This window comes from Thermobia domestica, chromosome 2 (genome assembly GCF_964235325.1).
Source record: "Thermobia domestica chromosome 2, izTheDome1.hap1.1, whole genome shotgun sequence".
NCBI classification, from domain to species: Eukaryota; Metazoa; Arthropoda; class Insecta; order Zygentoma; family Lepismatidae; genus Thermobia; species Thermobia domestica.
Window position 1 is genome coordinate 161,847,108 of NC_137455.1, and position 17,821 is coordinate 161,864,928.

General features: G+C 37.1%; 1 protein-coding gene across 2 annotated transcripts in view; it reads left to right on the forward strand.

Moving 5' to 3' along the window:
• Nucleotides 1–17,821, forward strand: part of LOC145679764 (uncharacterized) — a 247,523-nt gene that overhangs the window by 187,738 nt on the left and 41,964 nt on the right. For both annotated transcript variants that reach the window (XM_081750316.1, XM_081750318.1), the window contains one exon: nt 2,479–2,608. In XM_081750316.1, the coding sequence (XP_081606442.1) occupies nt 2,479–2,608 (130 nt within the window). The remainder of the gene's footprint in view (nt 1–2,478; nt 2,609–17,821) is intronic.

Here is a 17,821-nt window from a genome sequence, read left to right on the forward strand (position 1 = left end):
ATATTGAAATTTTTGAACTTATTTTCGCGTGTTTGAAAAAAAAAAGAGATATCATTACTAGTGAAATTAACCTAATACAAACATATTTATTTTTTCAATTTTTCCGGAAAATCGAAAAAAACCGTTTTTAAAAACAAAAAAACAGGTTCAAAATTTCCGGAAATTTGACAACACTAGTTCAGACACACTTGTACTTTGCCCAGCATTAAACTCTGATCTTATTTCCGACGCAGTTCGCCGCCTGTTCTGTTTTACCAGTCTGCCCAGCCTACGACGTTCGACATCTGTAATGAGGTGGGGCACCCAACCCCTCGACATTTGGACGTCTTTTCCTCTTGGTTTCGCCACTTGCTGAAGACAATCACCATAGCACTCCTCGAACACCTGACAAGTCCTGCAGTTTCCGAAATTCTCGTGCCGAGTGTTTCTGATCGAACACTTTCTTCAAAATAATATTAAAAATTATAGAAAAATTTTCGAGACATTCGAGTCGAGTCGAGATTTTTACCAGCTGTCTCGACTCGACTCGAGTTTCGACTCGAAAATTCGAGTCGAGAAATGCTTTTGTCTCGACTCGTCTCGAATTTTACAAAGTGTGTCTCGACTCGAATTTCGACTCGAATTCGAGTCGAGTCGAGTCGAGATTCGAGACATGTCTCGACTCGAGCGCATCCCTAACAGGGGCAAAATACACTTGATAGCTTCTTCGCTTCACGGCTTATCCAGTTCTACCGCGATGGGATTCGTGGTCTTTCAGAACCTTACAGAAGGTCGTCGATGGTGATGGTGACTATTTTTGATTTTTCAGGTGCGTCTTAGATGACATATTGATGTTCAACGGTGGTGGGTGAAAAAGCGACAGAACTTTCTTGGTTACCTTTATAAAGAGAGACGTTACACTCAAGGAAATTAACCAATTCTTTACTTCTTCTCCCATAATAATAATAATAATAATTAGGTATGCAATAATTGCAAATTTAAAGAAAAGTGATCTACCTGTATTGATTATTCATGGGAGTTTTCAGTGCATGATGCTTTTCTGAACGAAAACTGCATTCACATACCTAAATTTGGTTTATTAGCTAAACGCATAGTGGCTTTGAAAAATTGTTTTCGCAGAAAAAAACGAAAAGTGCTTGGCCCTATTTCTAATACTGAAAACTCTATTTTCCATTGTTTACAATGAGAATTCGCATGCCAAATGCTCTTCCACAGTTAAATCTATGGGTATTTCTTTGCTGGTGATTATTCCTCAATGGTATATCCGATCGGGACATGCTACCCCTTACAACACTCAGCGCATGCTCTCGAATTATCATGTCTAGTTTAGTTAACCGTTCAGGCATCTCGGAGTACCCGTACAAACGAACTCCTAAGTCAACTAAACAGGATCTTCTCTGCAATAATAAGTCTTCTGTTGCAGGGATTAATGGTGGATAATGCAGTAAGATGATTGCAGTAATGATAGAAATCTAAAAGTTCTAATCGATTTATATGCTTCTAGTCCCTGTTTCGGGTAGTTTGAAAAAGCAACTCGAACGGTGCACAATTATATACAGTATATATAGGGCCCGATCCAGGATTTTCCGAAGGTGGGTGCACTAATACCTACCACTACATTTAAATTAAATTTGATTTTTTAAATACCTCTAGGTATCTGTATTCTGAATAGGGAATTAATTGCCTTGAAAATGCTAAGTGTCTGGTCTCAGTGAATCCTTTTCCTTCAACCTTCACCACATCGAATTAAATCATTACTTTTGCAAAACCCTTTTCTTTTAACTCCCAAAGGGAAACATGATGGCAGGATATTTCGAAAAGTGTTGCTATATTCACTGCTAGCTTCTCATTGTAAATAGTGTACGACACAACGCCGGTATCCGGCCCTGCATATATATATATATATATATATATATATATATATATATATATATATATATATATATATATATATATATATATATATATATATATATATATGTAAAATATAACCAACGAACATTTCCACAGAACGCTTATTTCCGCAAATTTTATGTTAAAATTTCATATTTCGTAGTTTTTGCTCTGACTGCTTTCTGAACTAATCACATTGATATTATTGTACCTCCCCTAAGTGTGTTCCTGAGACTACGAATAAAACACACATAAAAGTGGTTAATCATTTAAGTAAGAATTTCTTTGAAGTAATCAGAGAAACTTAAGTGCTTAAAGTTTTTCAAATTAAGAACAACACTTCTTGAATGTGACCGTATGTAGATACGTACAGTAATCGAAGAAAAAGATCATAGTGTAACCAGAAGCTCTTAATGATCAATAGGTGCAGGTATACTTTTAATCTCATAACATTCAAAAAAGTGTATTACTGTATAGGTTTTCTGATCGAATATTTTCATCTTGATAATTTTAACTTAATTGTAGATGTAACTTATTCATTTGACTTTGTAACAATAAAATTTTTATTGCTCTTGTTTCTTTCAGGATAATAAATTATTCGTGCTTCCATTTCTGGTAATGAACATGATGGGAATTGTTGGTTTTGCAATTATCTCTTTGGTGATAACGTTCGAATTGTCAGTTAAATATGGTCTTGTGCTTCTTGCAGTTGTAGGTTAGTATACCTGGCAAAAATTTAGCTTCCGATACAAAAAGTTGATTTCGGTGACAACTTAAATTCATCATTCTACTTTACTTTCTAATTATATTTTCCATTTATTTTGGAGATATGCCACATTTATTACGCTATAAGAGGACAAGTTATTCCGAAAGAGTACTTTAAGATAAAGTAGAACGTAATAAAACAGCTGTGAGGAAGAAAATTAGATTCCATGCAGCTTTATATTATAATTGATTGTAAAAGGTATAGTATTAGAGAAGTGGTAGAGATAGTAGTATATCCTACAGGTATAGTTACCTAATTAGCAATTATAAAAATACTAAAATAACTTACTTCATACATTCATTACTTTATTAATTTGAGGGGTTTTATGTATTTACACATTTAAGACTAGTAATACGAACACATTTAAGACAATAACTGAACTAAATTTGAATTGATAGAATTACAGTCTTCTGGAGCCAGTGATGGGCAAAGTAGAGTCCACGGGGCCAGACATGGCAAGTCTGAAAGATCTATCTGGCATTCGATATGATTATACTCTAATGAATTAAGGCACTGGTTGCCATTGTTTTTAATAACGTTTCCTGATTTACCTAAAATATTTTTGTGTTTTGGCCCCTAGTAAAAAAGTTTGCTCAAAACTGAAGATAAAGAATTAATAACACTTAAAATTATACTATAATCCGCGTCACCCGAATTGGCGTGTGGCATCAGCCAATAAGCTCGCAGTGCCCTGTAATCATTCATAATTGTCCACAAATACGAACAAAATCAATTATCAATGGTTAGATTCCTCCCTGAAGGTTTAGTAACAGGGCACTGCGAGCTTATTGGTTGATGCCACACGCCAATTCAGGTGACGCGGACTATAGTATGGTTTACACAATGCAACATTTTCTTTAATGCGTAGTGCCGTCATGCAGCCAACTTCACTCGTTCACACTATCGATTCTCACTTGCGCATAATTATTGGTTTTCACAGTCGGAGAAACACTGCACTAGAGAATCGCTTTAAAACGAGGTCGTTCTCTGATAACTTCTACGTACACTTGTCGTCACAAAAAAGTGGGACTGACTTCAGAAAAGTCCAAAAATTTGAACGCAGATACTTACGTCCCTCTGATCTCCTTACAAGGGAAATCTTTTTCCCTCCATTCCGTTACAAAGCATTTTCTAATAGAAGTAGACCATCTGGACATTGCCTCCAAGTAAATATTCATATGACATGTAGAAAACAATCAAAATACGATTTTTAAAAAAGTAAAAACTGGCATTATACATGATACGAGACTAAAGCCTGTGGAAAGTATGCCGTTAACAGAATAGTAGCAAACAATCCTAAAAACCTTATAACCATGCACTATTGGTCTAGTGGCTAACTTAATGTCGCGTGCTAATATATTTTTAACATGGTTCGAACCCTGGCTAGGAAAGCTTTTTTCTTTCTTTCTTTCTTTTTTTGTTTTTTAAATATGCATTTTACTGACAGATTCATGTTTGAATGCAAGAAATTCATTAAAACATACGTATTAAACAAAATCATAATTCTCTTCCTCCTGTCTCTGGCGTTGGATATGCATATTCGATTCCTGGCGGGAGGTCATGTGGTTCGGATTCCACGTTAAACAATATGTCCATGTTTTATTAACCTCAGTGTTGAAAGGGACGCTAAACCCCAATGCAGCACAGTCTAATGTTTCTTCTGAACTGAAAACAATATGGAAAAATATTCACCGTAGAAACTAATTCTTAGGTAATTAGCGCAATCAAGGGCGTTACTTGTGGAGGGCAGGTGGGCAATTGTCCTCTGGAGCTTGAAATGTATATACATTTTAATAATATAATGAAAAACGCAAAACTATGTATATCAGAGTCTTGCCCCCCTCCCCATAACAAAATCTGAAATGACTATTGCTCGCAAGGGAATCATTGTGTAAGATGGTCGCTAATTTTTTTAATACTAGCAAGTGTCCTTTCTGTGTACAGGAAGATGTAATAAATATCATACCGAAAGTTAAAATATTGTAGAAACTGTCCTCCTTTCCCCTTCAAATGTGGATTCTTTTAAATGCTAAATCACGTATTTTTAATGAATAGACTGTACACCGCAAAACACACCTATAGCTTAAGTAAATCCAAATATTGAACACTTACGGAATAAAAGAGGAGAAATATGTATGTTATAAATTTCTCCCTTTACTTTCTTAAAGAGGAATTTCCACAAAAGTATTCCCTTACCTTTAATTAAGAGTTAATATACCAAATTTTACACTTTCAATTTGGGTATGCGTAGATTGGTCATTTTCTGATTAGAGAGAAGGAAATTTGGATATTATAGAAATGAGTTACTTTCCATCTTTAGAAGCGGAACATTTGGAAACACTGAAATACATAGGGATGCGCACAAGACGAGTCGAGACAGGATTTTCCTGACAAAATTCGAGTCGAGACACGGCTCTTCCAATAGAGAAATATACATTTTTCGAGTCGAGACATCACTTTTACAGCACATTTTCGAGACGAGACAGCCACAAATCTTGTCTCGTACGCATCCCTAGAAATACACATTTCCCTACTTTTAGTTTAAAAAATTATGACCAAATTTCACACCACCATGTTAAACGAATCCTTACATTCGGCACTTTCAAAATAAAGGAAAGAAAGAGAAATTTCGAAATAGAAAGGACCCTTTAGGAGCAGAATTTTTTGAAACTGGGAAACATATTTCATTACTTTGAATTAAAAGTCTATCTCCTAAATTCCACACCTCCTCAAGCAAATCTAGAACTATATGTATATTTTTCTGATGAGCTATTTGAAGGATTTTGTCTACTCCCACCGACATTACACTATAAAGGAATCACAGTGTTATTATTTTAGATCATTTACAACAATTCCTTGTAAAATTCAAACCACTGATTTAAATTATTTTAATCATTTACAACAATTCACTGTAAAATTCACTCCACTGATTCAAATAACAACGAAGTAGTCGTTGATCTATTTGAATTTTGAAAGGACGGACTTCAAATACTCATAAGTTGTGTCTAACGGTTCTAGGAGTTGTGTAAAGCTATTAGTTGGCGACGAGTAGTGATGAGCGCAAGTCTTGGTCTTGCAGTTTGAGCAAGAGTCTTGCATGCAAGACCAAGATCAAGACCAGGAATGCCAATGTAAGACCAAGAGTCTTGCACAAGTACCGATACTACTTGAAGGTGGGTTTTCACGGAGTTTTCCTGTCTCCTCCTAGTTTCTTCATTCCACCATTTCATTCATTTCTCATTATCACCGTCTTACTTAGTCTCGGCTCATGATCGTGAGACGTTGAATTAGATATTTCATTTCATTTCAAAACATATTATTGGCGTTCTCCTTCAAAAACTAAGACATGTTGTATTAAACATCGGTAATTCCGTGTCCGATAACCATAGGTGCCGATTACATGAGTATGGCGTTGGCTTCAAAGCTCAAACATCCGTTGCAAATTTTTAATGTGTACTCATAAAATTAATATCGAAATAACATTTTCATGATATTGACAAAAACTTAGTGCATGTGTCCACAAGCTTGATTTGATGGGCGGATGCTTATATGTTGAATAATTGTTTACCAATACAACTTTTAGCTTCCTTGGGTATACGGCACGTGGAGGATTGAGCGATATAACATTACTAGCAGAGAGGGAAAAATCCTTATATCGAGTGAAATCGCGCACTTGGTGACAAGTTTTTGCAATTTTGCATGGTGTTAGGTGTAGACATAAGGTTTTCAAAAAGCACCGCAAACAAACTGAGGCTGACCTCTGTTGGCCTGTTTGCGTAAAACCAAAATGGCCGCTGACGGACCATTAGATTTAAAGTGCTATAACTTCTACAAATTTTTAATTGAGAACTTTGTGATAGAGTGAATATTTAGGTAACATATTGGACATTTCATTTTACTACAGTATATTAGCATAGCGACGCCATCTTTTGAATATGCCGCCCTCAAATCCCAAAATTACGTATTTCCAATCCATTTCCTTTGTATTTAAAGGCAAATAACTTTTTTATTGTCACATGTAGCGAAAACTACCCAGAAATGAACGTTGTTGGACAGTTTAAGAGCTTTCCAACGAGGTATGTGCCATTTTTGTATCTTTAAAATTAACGGAACTAGCCTATTTTTGTGATCTTAAGTGTAGTGCTTTATGACTTTAATAGAGCCAGAAAAATTGGTCTGAACCCTGCCTTTATAAGTTCGTGGGTTTTTGCTTGACGACATGTTGCGTATAAGGAGAAAATATCTTCATTAGAAGTTATCTAATCATGTGGTATCAGGTATCAAGTCGAAGAATGTGGTAGTGGCCCGGGAGAGGAAGGGGGAACAAAATGGCCACCGTCGGAATTCGTTGCTCTAGCTTTAAAGTGCAAGTTTTTTGCAATCTGGCATCGAAGGAAGTGTATCTTTACCTGATGATGGGCAGATAACACTGTCTGAAGTTGCATGGCTTGAGCATGTTTACAAGTTCTTAGTTGAAAACGATGGAAAACTATAAGAAATTCCTGTGACTTACTCAGGTTACTTTTCCTTCAATCAAGACTCAAAAGATATTGTCCCAAAAGCAACGGTTGGAATTAGTGTTGTAAATAGAAAAAAAACGGTTCGTATTTTTTCAGAAATTTACGTTTTTTTAGAAAAAAAAAACATTGCCTCTCGTTTTTTTCTAAATTTCGTTTTTTTTCAAATAGTCATTTGTAATGCATCTTACGTCAATTTAAGTATGAAATATTTTTATGTAGGTGTAATTACCGTAAAATGCAACATAAATTATACGCTAGATACTGATACGCTACAAATATTTTACAATTTACATGTATATCATACCTATTAACAATTCGGGTTTCAGCAGTTTTCATCATTATCAACTAAGAAATAAAAGTAGAAATGAAATTTTGTTTTTTCGTGAAAGCAGGCCTTTAATAAGTACAAAAATAATGTCACGAACAGTATCCAATAGCTTGTCTAAAGGTAAAAACTAATACTAATTTGCCTAATAGTATTTTTCTAAATGTCATATATAAATAATTTGTCGACTAGATATATATGATATGCAGAGCCGGCTCTACCATATATGCAACACGTGCATTTGCGTGGAGCGGCAAGCTTGGATGGTCTGGCAATATTTGTCATAAGTATATTGTAATATCCTATGTGATGTGGTAAACAAGCAGTTCCACGCACCAATGTTTACAAACACCGCCACATGGTTCAGCAAGAGGATCTCCCACCAGAGGGACCTATATTCACATGCAGACGACGGCTTCTGTCCCCTCCCACGGAGCAGAAGACGACATCGGAGCAGCAGCGCCACCGCCACCCAAAGGACCCTATAAATTGGATGGACGAAGGCAACTCGATACCAGTTTTTTGGAGACCCTCCTTTAGTCTGCTACGGGACTCTTGGAGTAACCTAGCCCCAGGCCTCTAGTCTGCTATGGGACTACGCCTATCCCATCTCCTGGCTTAGCCTGCTACGGGGCTCTGTCTGGGAATCCTAACCTCAGCCGCTTAGCCTGCTACGGTTCTCTGTTGGCCACTTAACCCGCCTCTCTTGCTACGGAGCATTGGTTCCTTAAATCCACTCCTCTTAGACTGCTACGGGGCTCTGTTGGAGATCCTGTCTGCGACCTTACGGTCAAAGACCACCTATAACTCACCTTGATTCTAGAGAGATTAATTTGTATAGTATTTTGTGAAAATACTTTTATAAAGGAAACTTTTTATAATAAAAACTGGTAGTGAGAGTCGATTCCGGACGTTCTTCTTATTAACTGCTCTACCCAAAGATCCTATATGAGACAAAGTTTTACAATATTATTTAAATTAAATATTTCTTGTTGGAAACAGACTTCATGAGGATGGTAGTTACATTTACTAAGCTGACCTTCTATTTGAATACTACATTCATAAATTAAGTTTAGGTTGCATTAGTTTAAGGCCACATGGACAATGCTTAAGCAAATGGTCGAATAAATCCGAGCACAAATTGCTTGATTGTTTCAAATGCAAGAATTCAATTCTCGAATAGTAGTGAATATCTGTTCCACGTAGTACGTTATCACAGTTTTAATATGAAACTAGTCTTGTTTCTGTCAGAAACAAGTTCCTTATCATTGAAGATAGAAACAAGTTTTTTTTAAAAAAAAATGTTAGAAGATATAGAAGAAAAATCAAAAAATAAAGATAAAAGAGCTAGTTGCACTGGAATTGCAAACTGACACATTGAGATTGAAGCTCGATAGTGAATTCTATAAAAAGGATTACCATCTTTCCTCTGCAGGTGTGTTTGCTTTATCTTTCACTAACATAATAGATTAATATTTAAAGAAAAATAAACAGACACGACGGGATTGCATTTTTAGTAAGTATTTAAGCCTTTCTGAGTGCGACTGCACTTACCGTCACCTTTGTTGTTCATGCTGGAGTAGCATACTTAAAATCATGACTTTTAAGATTTGTTCTTTCTGGAGAAAGGAGGAGGCGGCAAATTATGCCATTGCACGAGGCGACAAATTGACTAGGACCGGCCCTGATGATATGTATATAAAAGACATGAATATAGGATGACTCAATTTGAAGTAATGCAGGGTGCTTCAAAATTAATTTTAGGGCTTTGACACTTTGTAGTATCTATTACAATTAACTTACAATTATAAATATTATATCAAATGAAAGAGCAACTCAAACAGTTTTGTACGCACGCATGTACATGCATTGTTTCTTCTGTCTGCCGTTAGAAAGAGCAAGTAGCAAAGATGGAGACTAGAGAGCAGAAAGCTTTTTGTGTTTTAATAAAGACTGAATCTGTACAGTGCAACCGTCTGTGTGAAGAATATTAAGGAGAAGCTTGCAACTACGTCTTTATCGTTTGCAGTTGCTACAGGTCTAAAGCCTACAGATTACGGTTTACGTGCCAATTTCGCAAGTGAAATATTGCTGCATAACAATGAAGATTTTCTGGATCGTGTCGTCTTCAATGATAAATCGACATTTCATCTAACAGCTAATGTGAACACTCATAATGTTTGCACCTGGCCGTCAGCAAATCCTCAGGAGATAGTACAGTTGAAACGAGACTCCCCTAAATTGAATGTGTTTTGTGCCATATGGCAGAAACTTTATGGACCTTTCTCGCCTATCGACTAGATGTGTGCCGTGTGACGAATGAATCTTACATCGAACACTTGTAGCAAAGACTATTTGAGGTGCTCTTTTACTTGATGCATTGCTTATAATTGTACATAAAATGTAATAAGTACTACGAAGACCTAAAGCCTCAAAATTTATTTTGAAATACCCTGCATTTCTCACCAACAGTGTTGGAACTAAGATGTAAAAAGGAGAGAAAATTTACCTTAAAGTTATTGTTTACAACGATATTATTATTAGTCGAGTCTATAACTACAAAATGTAATCAAATGTATACTCGGTGGCCCAGGTGGCCAAAGTGGCACACACGGGTGTGTCACTTGTTTAATCCGCTCCTGTGTGGACACTAATTAAGATATCGGGATATTATTCTTGCAAAATATGGCTGGACTATAGTTTATCATATTAATTTCTTTTTCTTCTGGTGTCGAATTTCCTTCTCAAATTTCACCCCAGTCAAAAATTCGAGAATTTTCTCATTTCGAATTTCCTTTACTTCTTTTTTCCCTGTAGCTTCCTTAGTTGTAGAAAGACATCCTTAAGACTTGTCAGGGAGATACCTCGGATGGATACCTAATTGTTGACATCAATTGGACGGGCCTGCGCGCCGTGTGCCAATTAGGGAAATTTAAATTCTCCTATATTTGGGCAAAAAATTAGAAATTTTTGTTTATAAATCGGTATTTATACGTCCGAGTGCAAGTCAACTTACGCCAATCGAAAATTTGTCCTTACTTCACAAACGCAAGTACAGATCGTTACAATGGGGTAATTAGGGGGCGTACGTAAAATTCGTATTTAGGTTCTAACCCTTGATTTACTTTTCTGTTTACCGTAATATATTTTTGGTAATTAGAAACTTTATTCCTCAAATATCGCCATCATACTTGTAGGATATATTAGTGGTGTGCCAATGTTTAATTTAAGATAATTTGCGTCTGTCTGGTAGCAGTGTTGCCAGCTACAGAAAATTTTAATTCCAGATTTTAGGGGGAAATTTTGGAAAAATTGTATGTTTTGTCTCTATTATTTACCTCTTGTTGGCTATATCGGAACAAACGTACCAGTATCTTGAAGTCTCGTCTTTGCTCTACACAACGCGCTATAGAAAGTTTCAATAGGATAATTAGGGGAAGTACAGTTGAGATTTACAGTAGATCTTGTTCTCTAATTGGAAAGATAACTGAATTTTTTAAAGGTAGAATGAGATATTTTTTATTGACATGCTTACTTTATTAGATATCGTCACAATACTTGTTGGATATATTAGAGGGATACCAAAGCTTATTTTAAGATAGTTTGTGTGTGTCTGATGGTAGTGTTGCCAGCTACAGAAAATTTTAATTCCAGATTTTAGGGGCAAATTTTGGAAAAAAATCCCTTTTTTATTTCTATTTCCTTCTTGTTGGCTACATTCGAACAAACGTACCAGTTTATAATAGCCTCATCCTTAGCCTACACAGCGCACCACAAAAAGCTTCACTAGAATAATTAGGGGAAGTACAGTTGAGGTTTATAATAAACCATTTTCTGGAAATGGTAAGAAAATGGTGAATTTGTGAGGTAGAATGAGATTTTTTTTTTAATTTCATGCTTACTTTGTTATATCGCCATGATACTTGTAGGATATATTCTTGGAGTACTGCGGTTTATTTCCAGATAGTTTTCGTCTGTCTGACTGCAGCGTTTCCAGCCAAAACAATTAATTCCCACTATTAGGTGAAAAATTCCCTTTTCCCTTCTATTATTACCCTCTTACTGGCTACATTGAAACAAACGTATCACTACCTGAAAGCTTCCTCTTTGCCCTACAGAACGCACCATAAAAAGTTTCAATAGGATAATTAGAGAAGCTGTAGCCTCGGCATATTTGATTTTTGCTTCTCAGGCCTAAAAAGTGTCAAAATTGCATGTGTATGACAGATTTTTCCCCCCTCTTTGAATGGAAGCCAGCGACTTCAGGATTTCACTGTACCTTTTCAACATACCAAAGATTTGTTTAGGTGACTTGAACTCATATAGCAGCAGTGGTGCTAGATACAAAACATTTTGAAATTCGGTTAGGGAATTTTTTGTAAATTTTCACCTCTACATTTCCCTCAATAATTTCTCACTCGTTGGCAACAATGCAATGCAACTTACACCAAAAAATACCCACTTCTATTTTCTAAAAAACAAGACCTTAACCATATCAATCAAATTAATAGTTTTTGAGCAATAAGTCACTAACTGGAAATGTAGGAAAACGCCAAAAATGACCTGGGGCCGAAAGGAATAATCGCACAATTTTGCTCGTATAAGTACAAAGAAACAAATGATTTGTAAGTTACGAGGGCTTCGACTCAAGTTCTGTTGATTATTTCAATAATCTGCCACATAAATCAATAAATAATAGTTGCCAGAAAAAAAACAGACTTTTGAAAAAAAACATGAAAAAGAACGATGATTTTTATTGAAAAAAAACTTCACAGAAAAAAAACCGTTTTTTTACAACACTAGTTGGAATGCTCCCTATATTCTATGTAAAAGCATCCTCAATGGCCATGCAAAAGCATGCCATCCTCATAGCAAAGAAAGCAATAGAGTTTGTAAATCCAGGACAAATTCCAGTTATTGTTGGTGACTGCCCACATTATGCTCAACAAAAGAAATGTCAATAAAAGTACCCCGATGAGATTGGAGAATCGAAGATGGTGTGCCTCATGGGTAGTGCTCTCAACGAGTCGGGTCGGGTCGGGTTGAAGACCGACCCGACCCGACCCGTGACCCGAATTGACTGACCCGACCCGACCCGACTGACCCGAACCGTGATCCGACCTGATTGACCCAACCCGACCCGAGCTGACCCGATTGACCCGACCCGACAACCCGACCCGACTGACCCGACCCGAGCTGACCCGACTGACCCGACCCGAGCTGACCCGATTGACCCGACCCGAGCTGACCCGATTGACCCGACCCGACAACCCGACCCGAGCTGACCCGACTGACCCGACAACCCGATCCGAGTTGACCCGATCCGAGTCGGGTCGGGTCGGGTCACGGGTCGGGTCGGGTCAACCCGATCCGTTTGAGAGCACTATGGTCACGACACTGGGTGAACGCCAAAATGCACTCCCATTGCGAATTGAACCCGGACCACGTGTACCGAAGTCTTACACGTTAACCACTAACTATTTAGATCAAGCGGGGGATTTGTATATGCATCTTAATGAATATTTGACACTTTTGAGGTTCGGTTATTTCTTTTTATAACTGATACCAATGTACGACGTGGGAGAAATTAATTTTTTTTTTTCTTGCTTTAGTTCTATGTGACGAAATTTTTCTTCAAGGTAAGTGTTCTCACCTGCTCGGACGGCAGGAGGTCTTCTCGGAAGGCAGTAGCAAGAGTCTCTTGGCGGAGACAAAAGGAAATCGTTTAACTACAATGATAAGGGTTGAGGAAACAGGAGAACACCTGTGATTTTTTCCAATCCTTCAACTTTCATTCCAAAATAGGGTCTTATGATTCCGGGATCCGTGCCACTTTCTCGGTAATTAAAACGTATTTTACAGTATATATAGTTGCACGTAACAAGATACATAATATGAATTTTGTAATTTAAAATTTAAAAATACAGTATGATATTTAATTATAAAGTACTAATTTTATTTCATCACTTTCAGCCCAACAAATGAAATTCAAACAATTCGCTCCCTGGGTCTTGCAGGCACGTAGCCAAGGGGGGAAGGTCCGGGGGGTCCGGACCCCGTTCGAGACCAGAAATGAAAAAAAAATCAAGGAAGGATGAAACAAAATGAAATGAGAAAAAGAACGATCAGCGTTAAAAATAAACTACATGAAGCTTTTGGTTACTCTTTCTTATGAGTAAATTTGTATTACTTGCAATACATGGTTACAAGGTGATCCTGGAAGAGTCAGGGAATTTGAAATTTCTAGAAAAGTTGCGGAATTCTCAGAATTTCTGCTACTAGTCAGGGAGATTTCAAGCTTCCGAAAGCATAGTGCCGTTGTGTAACAGCGTGGACATTTTTTATCATAATTTTTCGTCATCGCATCCTTGCAATATCAAACATGTTTTTTCAAAAACAATTTTCTACTGCTCCTTTAACCTGTCATTTGAAACAGGCAGTAGTTGACAGAATAATAAAAACAAAAATATATGTGGAAAGAAAGTTCTGTTAACATTTGATTCAACAGAAAAAGGAACGCAGATATTGCAAAATATTTTACAAGACATTATTGAGTATGTACTTTTTATAATAGTGAATATATACTTTTTATAATGGTTGATTTCATAATGAAAGGAAAATTCTTATATTTGATTAAATAGAGGAAGGATGTAAATATTGTATAATCTTTTTCAATACTTTTTTTTAAAATTTTACTTGAGATTTCTTCATAGTTTATTAAAATACTTACCAACATATCCTCACAAAACAATATATGTTGATAGTAAAGGAGTTTAGATTGATCGAGCTCTTTCAGAATTTCATGTCACGCCCCCCCCCCCCCCCGTTACGAAATCCTGGCTAAACTAACCAATATATATTCCAGTAAAATTGTTTAGAATGATCAAGCCCCTGGTGTGATGACTATAATATTTCATGTCACGGACCCCCTCCCCCTTCGCGCAATCCTGGCTACGTGCCTGGGTCTTTGTCATCAATACTGCGTCTTATTCTTTGTATAGCAGTCAAGTCTTGGTCCTGCATTTCGTAATCTTGGTGGTCTTTCATGCTATACAAGAGCCAAGAATTCTCGCCTCATCGGTACAAATGAAGACCAAGTGTGATTTGATTATGGTCTTTCGTACTATAGAACAGCGTTTCCCAACCTTTTTCAACTTGCGGCACACTACAGGTGTAACTTGAATTCCCGCGGCACACTCATATATTATTATTATTATTATTATTATTATTATTATTATTATTATTATTATTTGTAAATATAAAATACCGTGGTAATTTTTTTCTGTGATTACTGATATTCTTTTCACAGAGAAGAAAGCTGGATCGCTTGTTTTCCTCCGTGGTAAACCATTATGCTTATTTTTCATTCTAATTTAAAAATAGAAAACAATTACAATGAAGTATAGCCCTCAGGTTTTTAAAAATACGCTTTCTTTTTCGAAAACTGTATCCAAACTTTCATTAAGAAGGAAGATCATTAAAGAACAAAGAAACAAATCTCTTGTACTTTTAAAACACAAATCTAGGTCATTTGTATCCATGTTTGTTTTGTCGAAAGGATTGAATGATATTTCAAAATTTCAAGTTACGAAATAATCTGCAACAATAAAAATATACAGAATATTAACAGAATATGAAACTTAAAATTGTAGATTCATAGTAATGTGAAACACAGACATACATTTTTCCTCATAAATATAATGTGAGACTCAATATCTTGCAATTTGATTGTAATAGAATTAGTGTAATAATTTTGTTTCGATTTCCTCGCGGCACACCAGCGGTCCATTCGCGGCACACCAGTGTGCCCCGGCACAACGGTTGGGAAACGCTGCTATAGACCCTACGGAAAGCAAGAAAATACGCTCATCGCTACTCGGTGATCACCAAAACAAGACCAAGATCAAGATTACTATGCAATTCGTCTTGCATATCCAATCTTTATCTTGTTCTTGTATCGATGTCCTTGGGCTTGGTGAAATAAAATGAAATATTCAGTTTAAGGTCCCTCGATTCTGCACCGAGGTTAAGGGGTATGGTGACCATGAGAAATGAATGAAATGGTGGAATGAAGAAAGTGGGAGGAAACAGGAGCCTACCACCACAAAGCCTACTTAGCACAAGCTGGGATCGAACCATGGACACCATGCACCAGAGATGAATTCTCTACTACTGAGCCACTGCAGCCCTGCTTGGGCTTGGTCGTCCATATCCAATCTTTCTTTTGGCCTTGCTTAAACAACTTCTAGTTTTGTTCTAAATCCAGACTCCATATTGGCGTAGATATTAATATTACAGTCGATTGGTAAAATGAATCTTCCACATTTAAAAATTAAAGTACACACAAGTACAAAAATAAGCATTTACCATAAAACCACTAGCTGCAAGTGTTAAAAATAGATTTATGGTTTCTATAAAATCAATTGAAAATTGTTATTTTTAATTAGGCAGCTAGTGAAAAACAGCAGTTTTCGACTCCAGCCGAGTTTAAGCTCAACCTAAACTCAGTTGACCAAAGTGAACTGACCCGACTGACCCGACCCGATAACCCGACCCGAGCTGACCCGACTGACCCGACCCGATAACCCGACCCGACTGACCCGACCCGACAACCCGACCCGAGTTGACCTGACCCGACCCGACCCGTAACCCGACCCGTTTGAGAGCACTACTCATGGGTTTCCTCCATATTGAGATGATAGCGCAAGAATGCGGAGGAAAGCTGTTCGCCGGATCTGGTTGGGATAAGATGTTCTCACAAGCAAAGATTTTTACTCCTGGAATTGCAGTCACTGGTTAACGGCACAGTTGTCAAACGTATCAGACACGCCTACCAGCTTACCCTTGCTTTGCTTCACGTGCTCAGGAATGAAACATATTATCAATATAGGTTAGAATGCAATGGTCCCCACGAATTCATGGAAATGTGTGAAAAGAGACTGATTACTACTGCTCCAACTGTCAGTTACTGGGCAACAGTTAGGAAATATCTACTAATAAACTCTCAGCTTGTCCGTAGTCAGCTAATGAGTGATTGACCACTAACTCTCAGTGCCTGTAGAGACTTTTGTCCATGTTTTTTTTTTTTTTTCATTTGGCCACACAAATTACGCTCTTTGGACACCAGTGTTCTTGAGAGACAGGGCACGTTTACCAACAGAACATCCAAGCATCCATAAAGCTTTGATGAAGAGAAAGTTTGTAGTACAACGCAGTGAAAAAAATATTCTCTCATGGTCCTTGATCAAAGCCAAGAGCATAGCATCCGATTCCTTAAAGAAGACAGTGGAGCTAAGAACTTGTATGGCCAGAAAGAAGAGAAGGAAGTCATTGAAATATCAAAACCTGAAGTTCTGCGAGTTGTAGAAGAATTTGAAAATGGAAGTTTATCTGCATCAACAAGGAAGGTAATATAGAGCATCCGGAGTCATCCTCTGCAGAACAGAAAAAAATCCTCCAACGTCTCAAGGCTCTTCTTACTCTAGTGAAGGATGGAACTGATATAAATCCTTTCAAAGAAACTAGTCCAGAACTTGTCACATTGAGCTCTGCGGAAATAATGGACCCTGAAATCGCCATGAGTTTAAACGAAGCTGAAAACAATTGGCAAAGCAATGTTTCGAGATTTCTTGCGTTACAGAATTGAAAATGCCACTAAGCCAGGGGTGTAGCCACGGGGGGGCCCATCGGGGCCCGCCCCCCCCAAATGAGTTCTTGGCCCCCCAAATGACCAGCTTATATAACATAATCGTAAGATTACCTCGCTTCAGTCATTTAAAAATAACAAAGTTTACATATAATTAATAATTTTCGGTAAAATAGTATGGAAAATACAATTGTACCATACCGATCGAAAAATAGTGTGGTATCCAGGGGCGTCGTTAAGGGGGGGTAAGGGTGGAGCTCCGCCCCAAAAGTTCTCAATTTCTTAACAAGTTGGCAAATTAAAATACCTAGTTGGCAATTTGAAGAATGCCGCTTTGTTCGTGCTGCAAATCATTTCAGTTCTTTTATAGACTTGGCATAAATTTTGTGTAGTTTCCTATCTTAAAATAAATTGATATATTCGTTGAAAGCTTCTTTAGTTGTTGCAAGTGATCAGTGTCGGATTTACTTACAAGCTATAGCTTAGGGCCCCACTGTCTTGTGGGCCCCGGAAACCTGAAGAAAACTGGATATCCATTTCCAATGTATAAGAAAATCAATCAATAAAATAAAATTTACATATACGTAGGACGTAGCAACAGTACTTACTGTTGTGTAGGCTACTATGATGTAAGTAATGGGGCGTTTACACTTAGTCGATTTGCGTTCGAT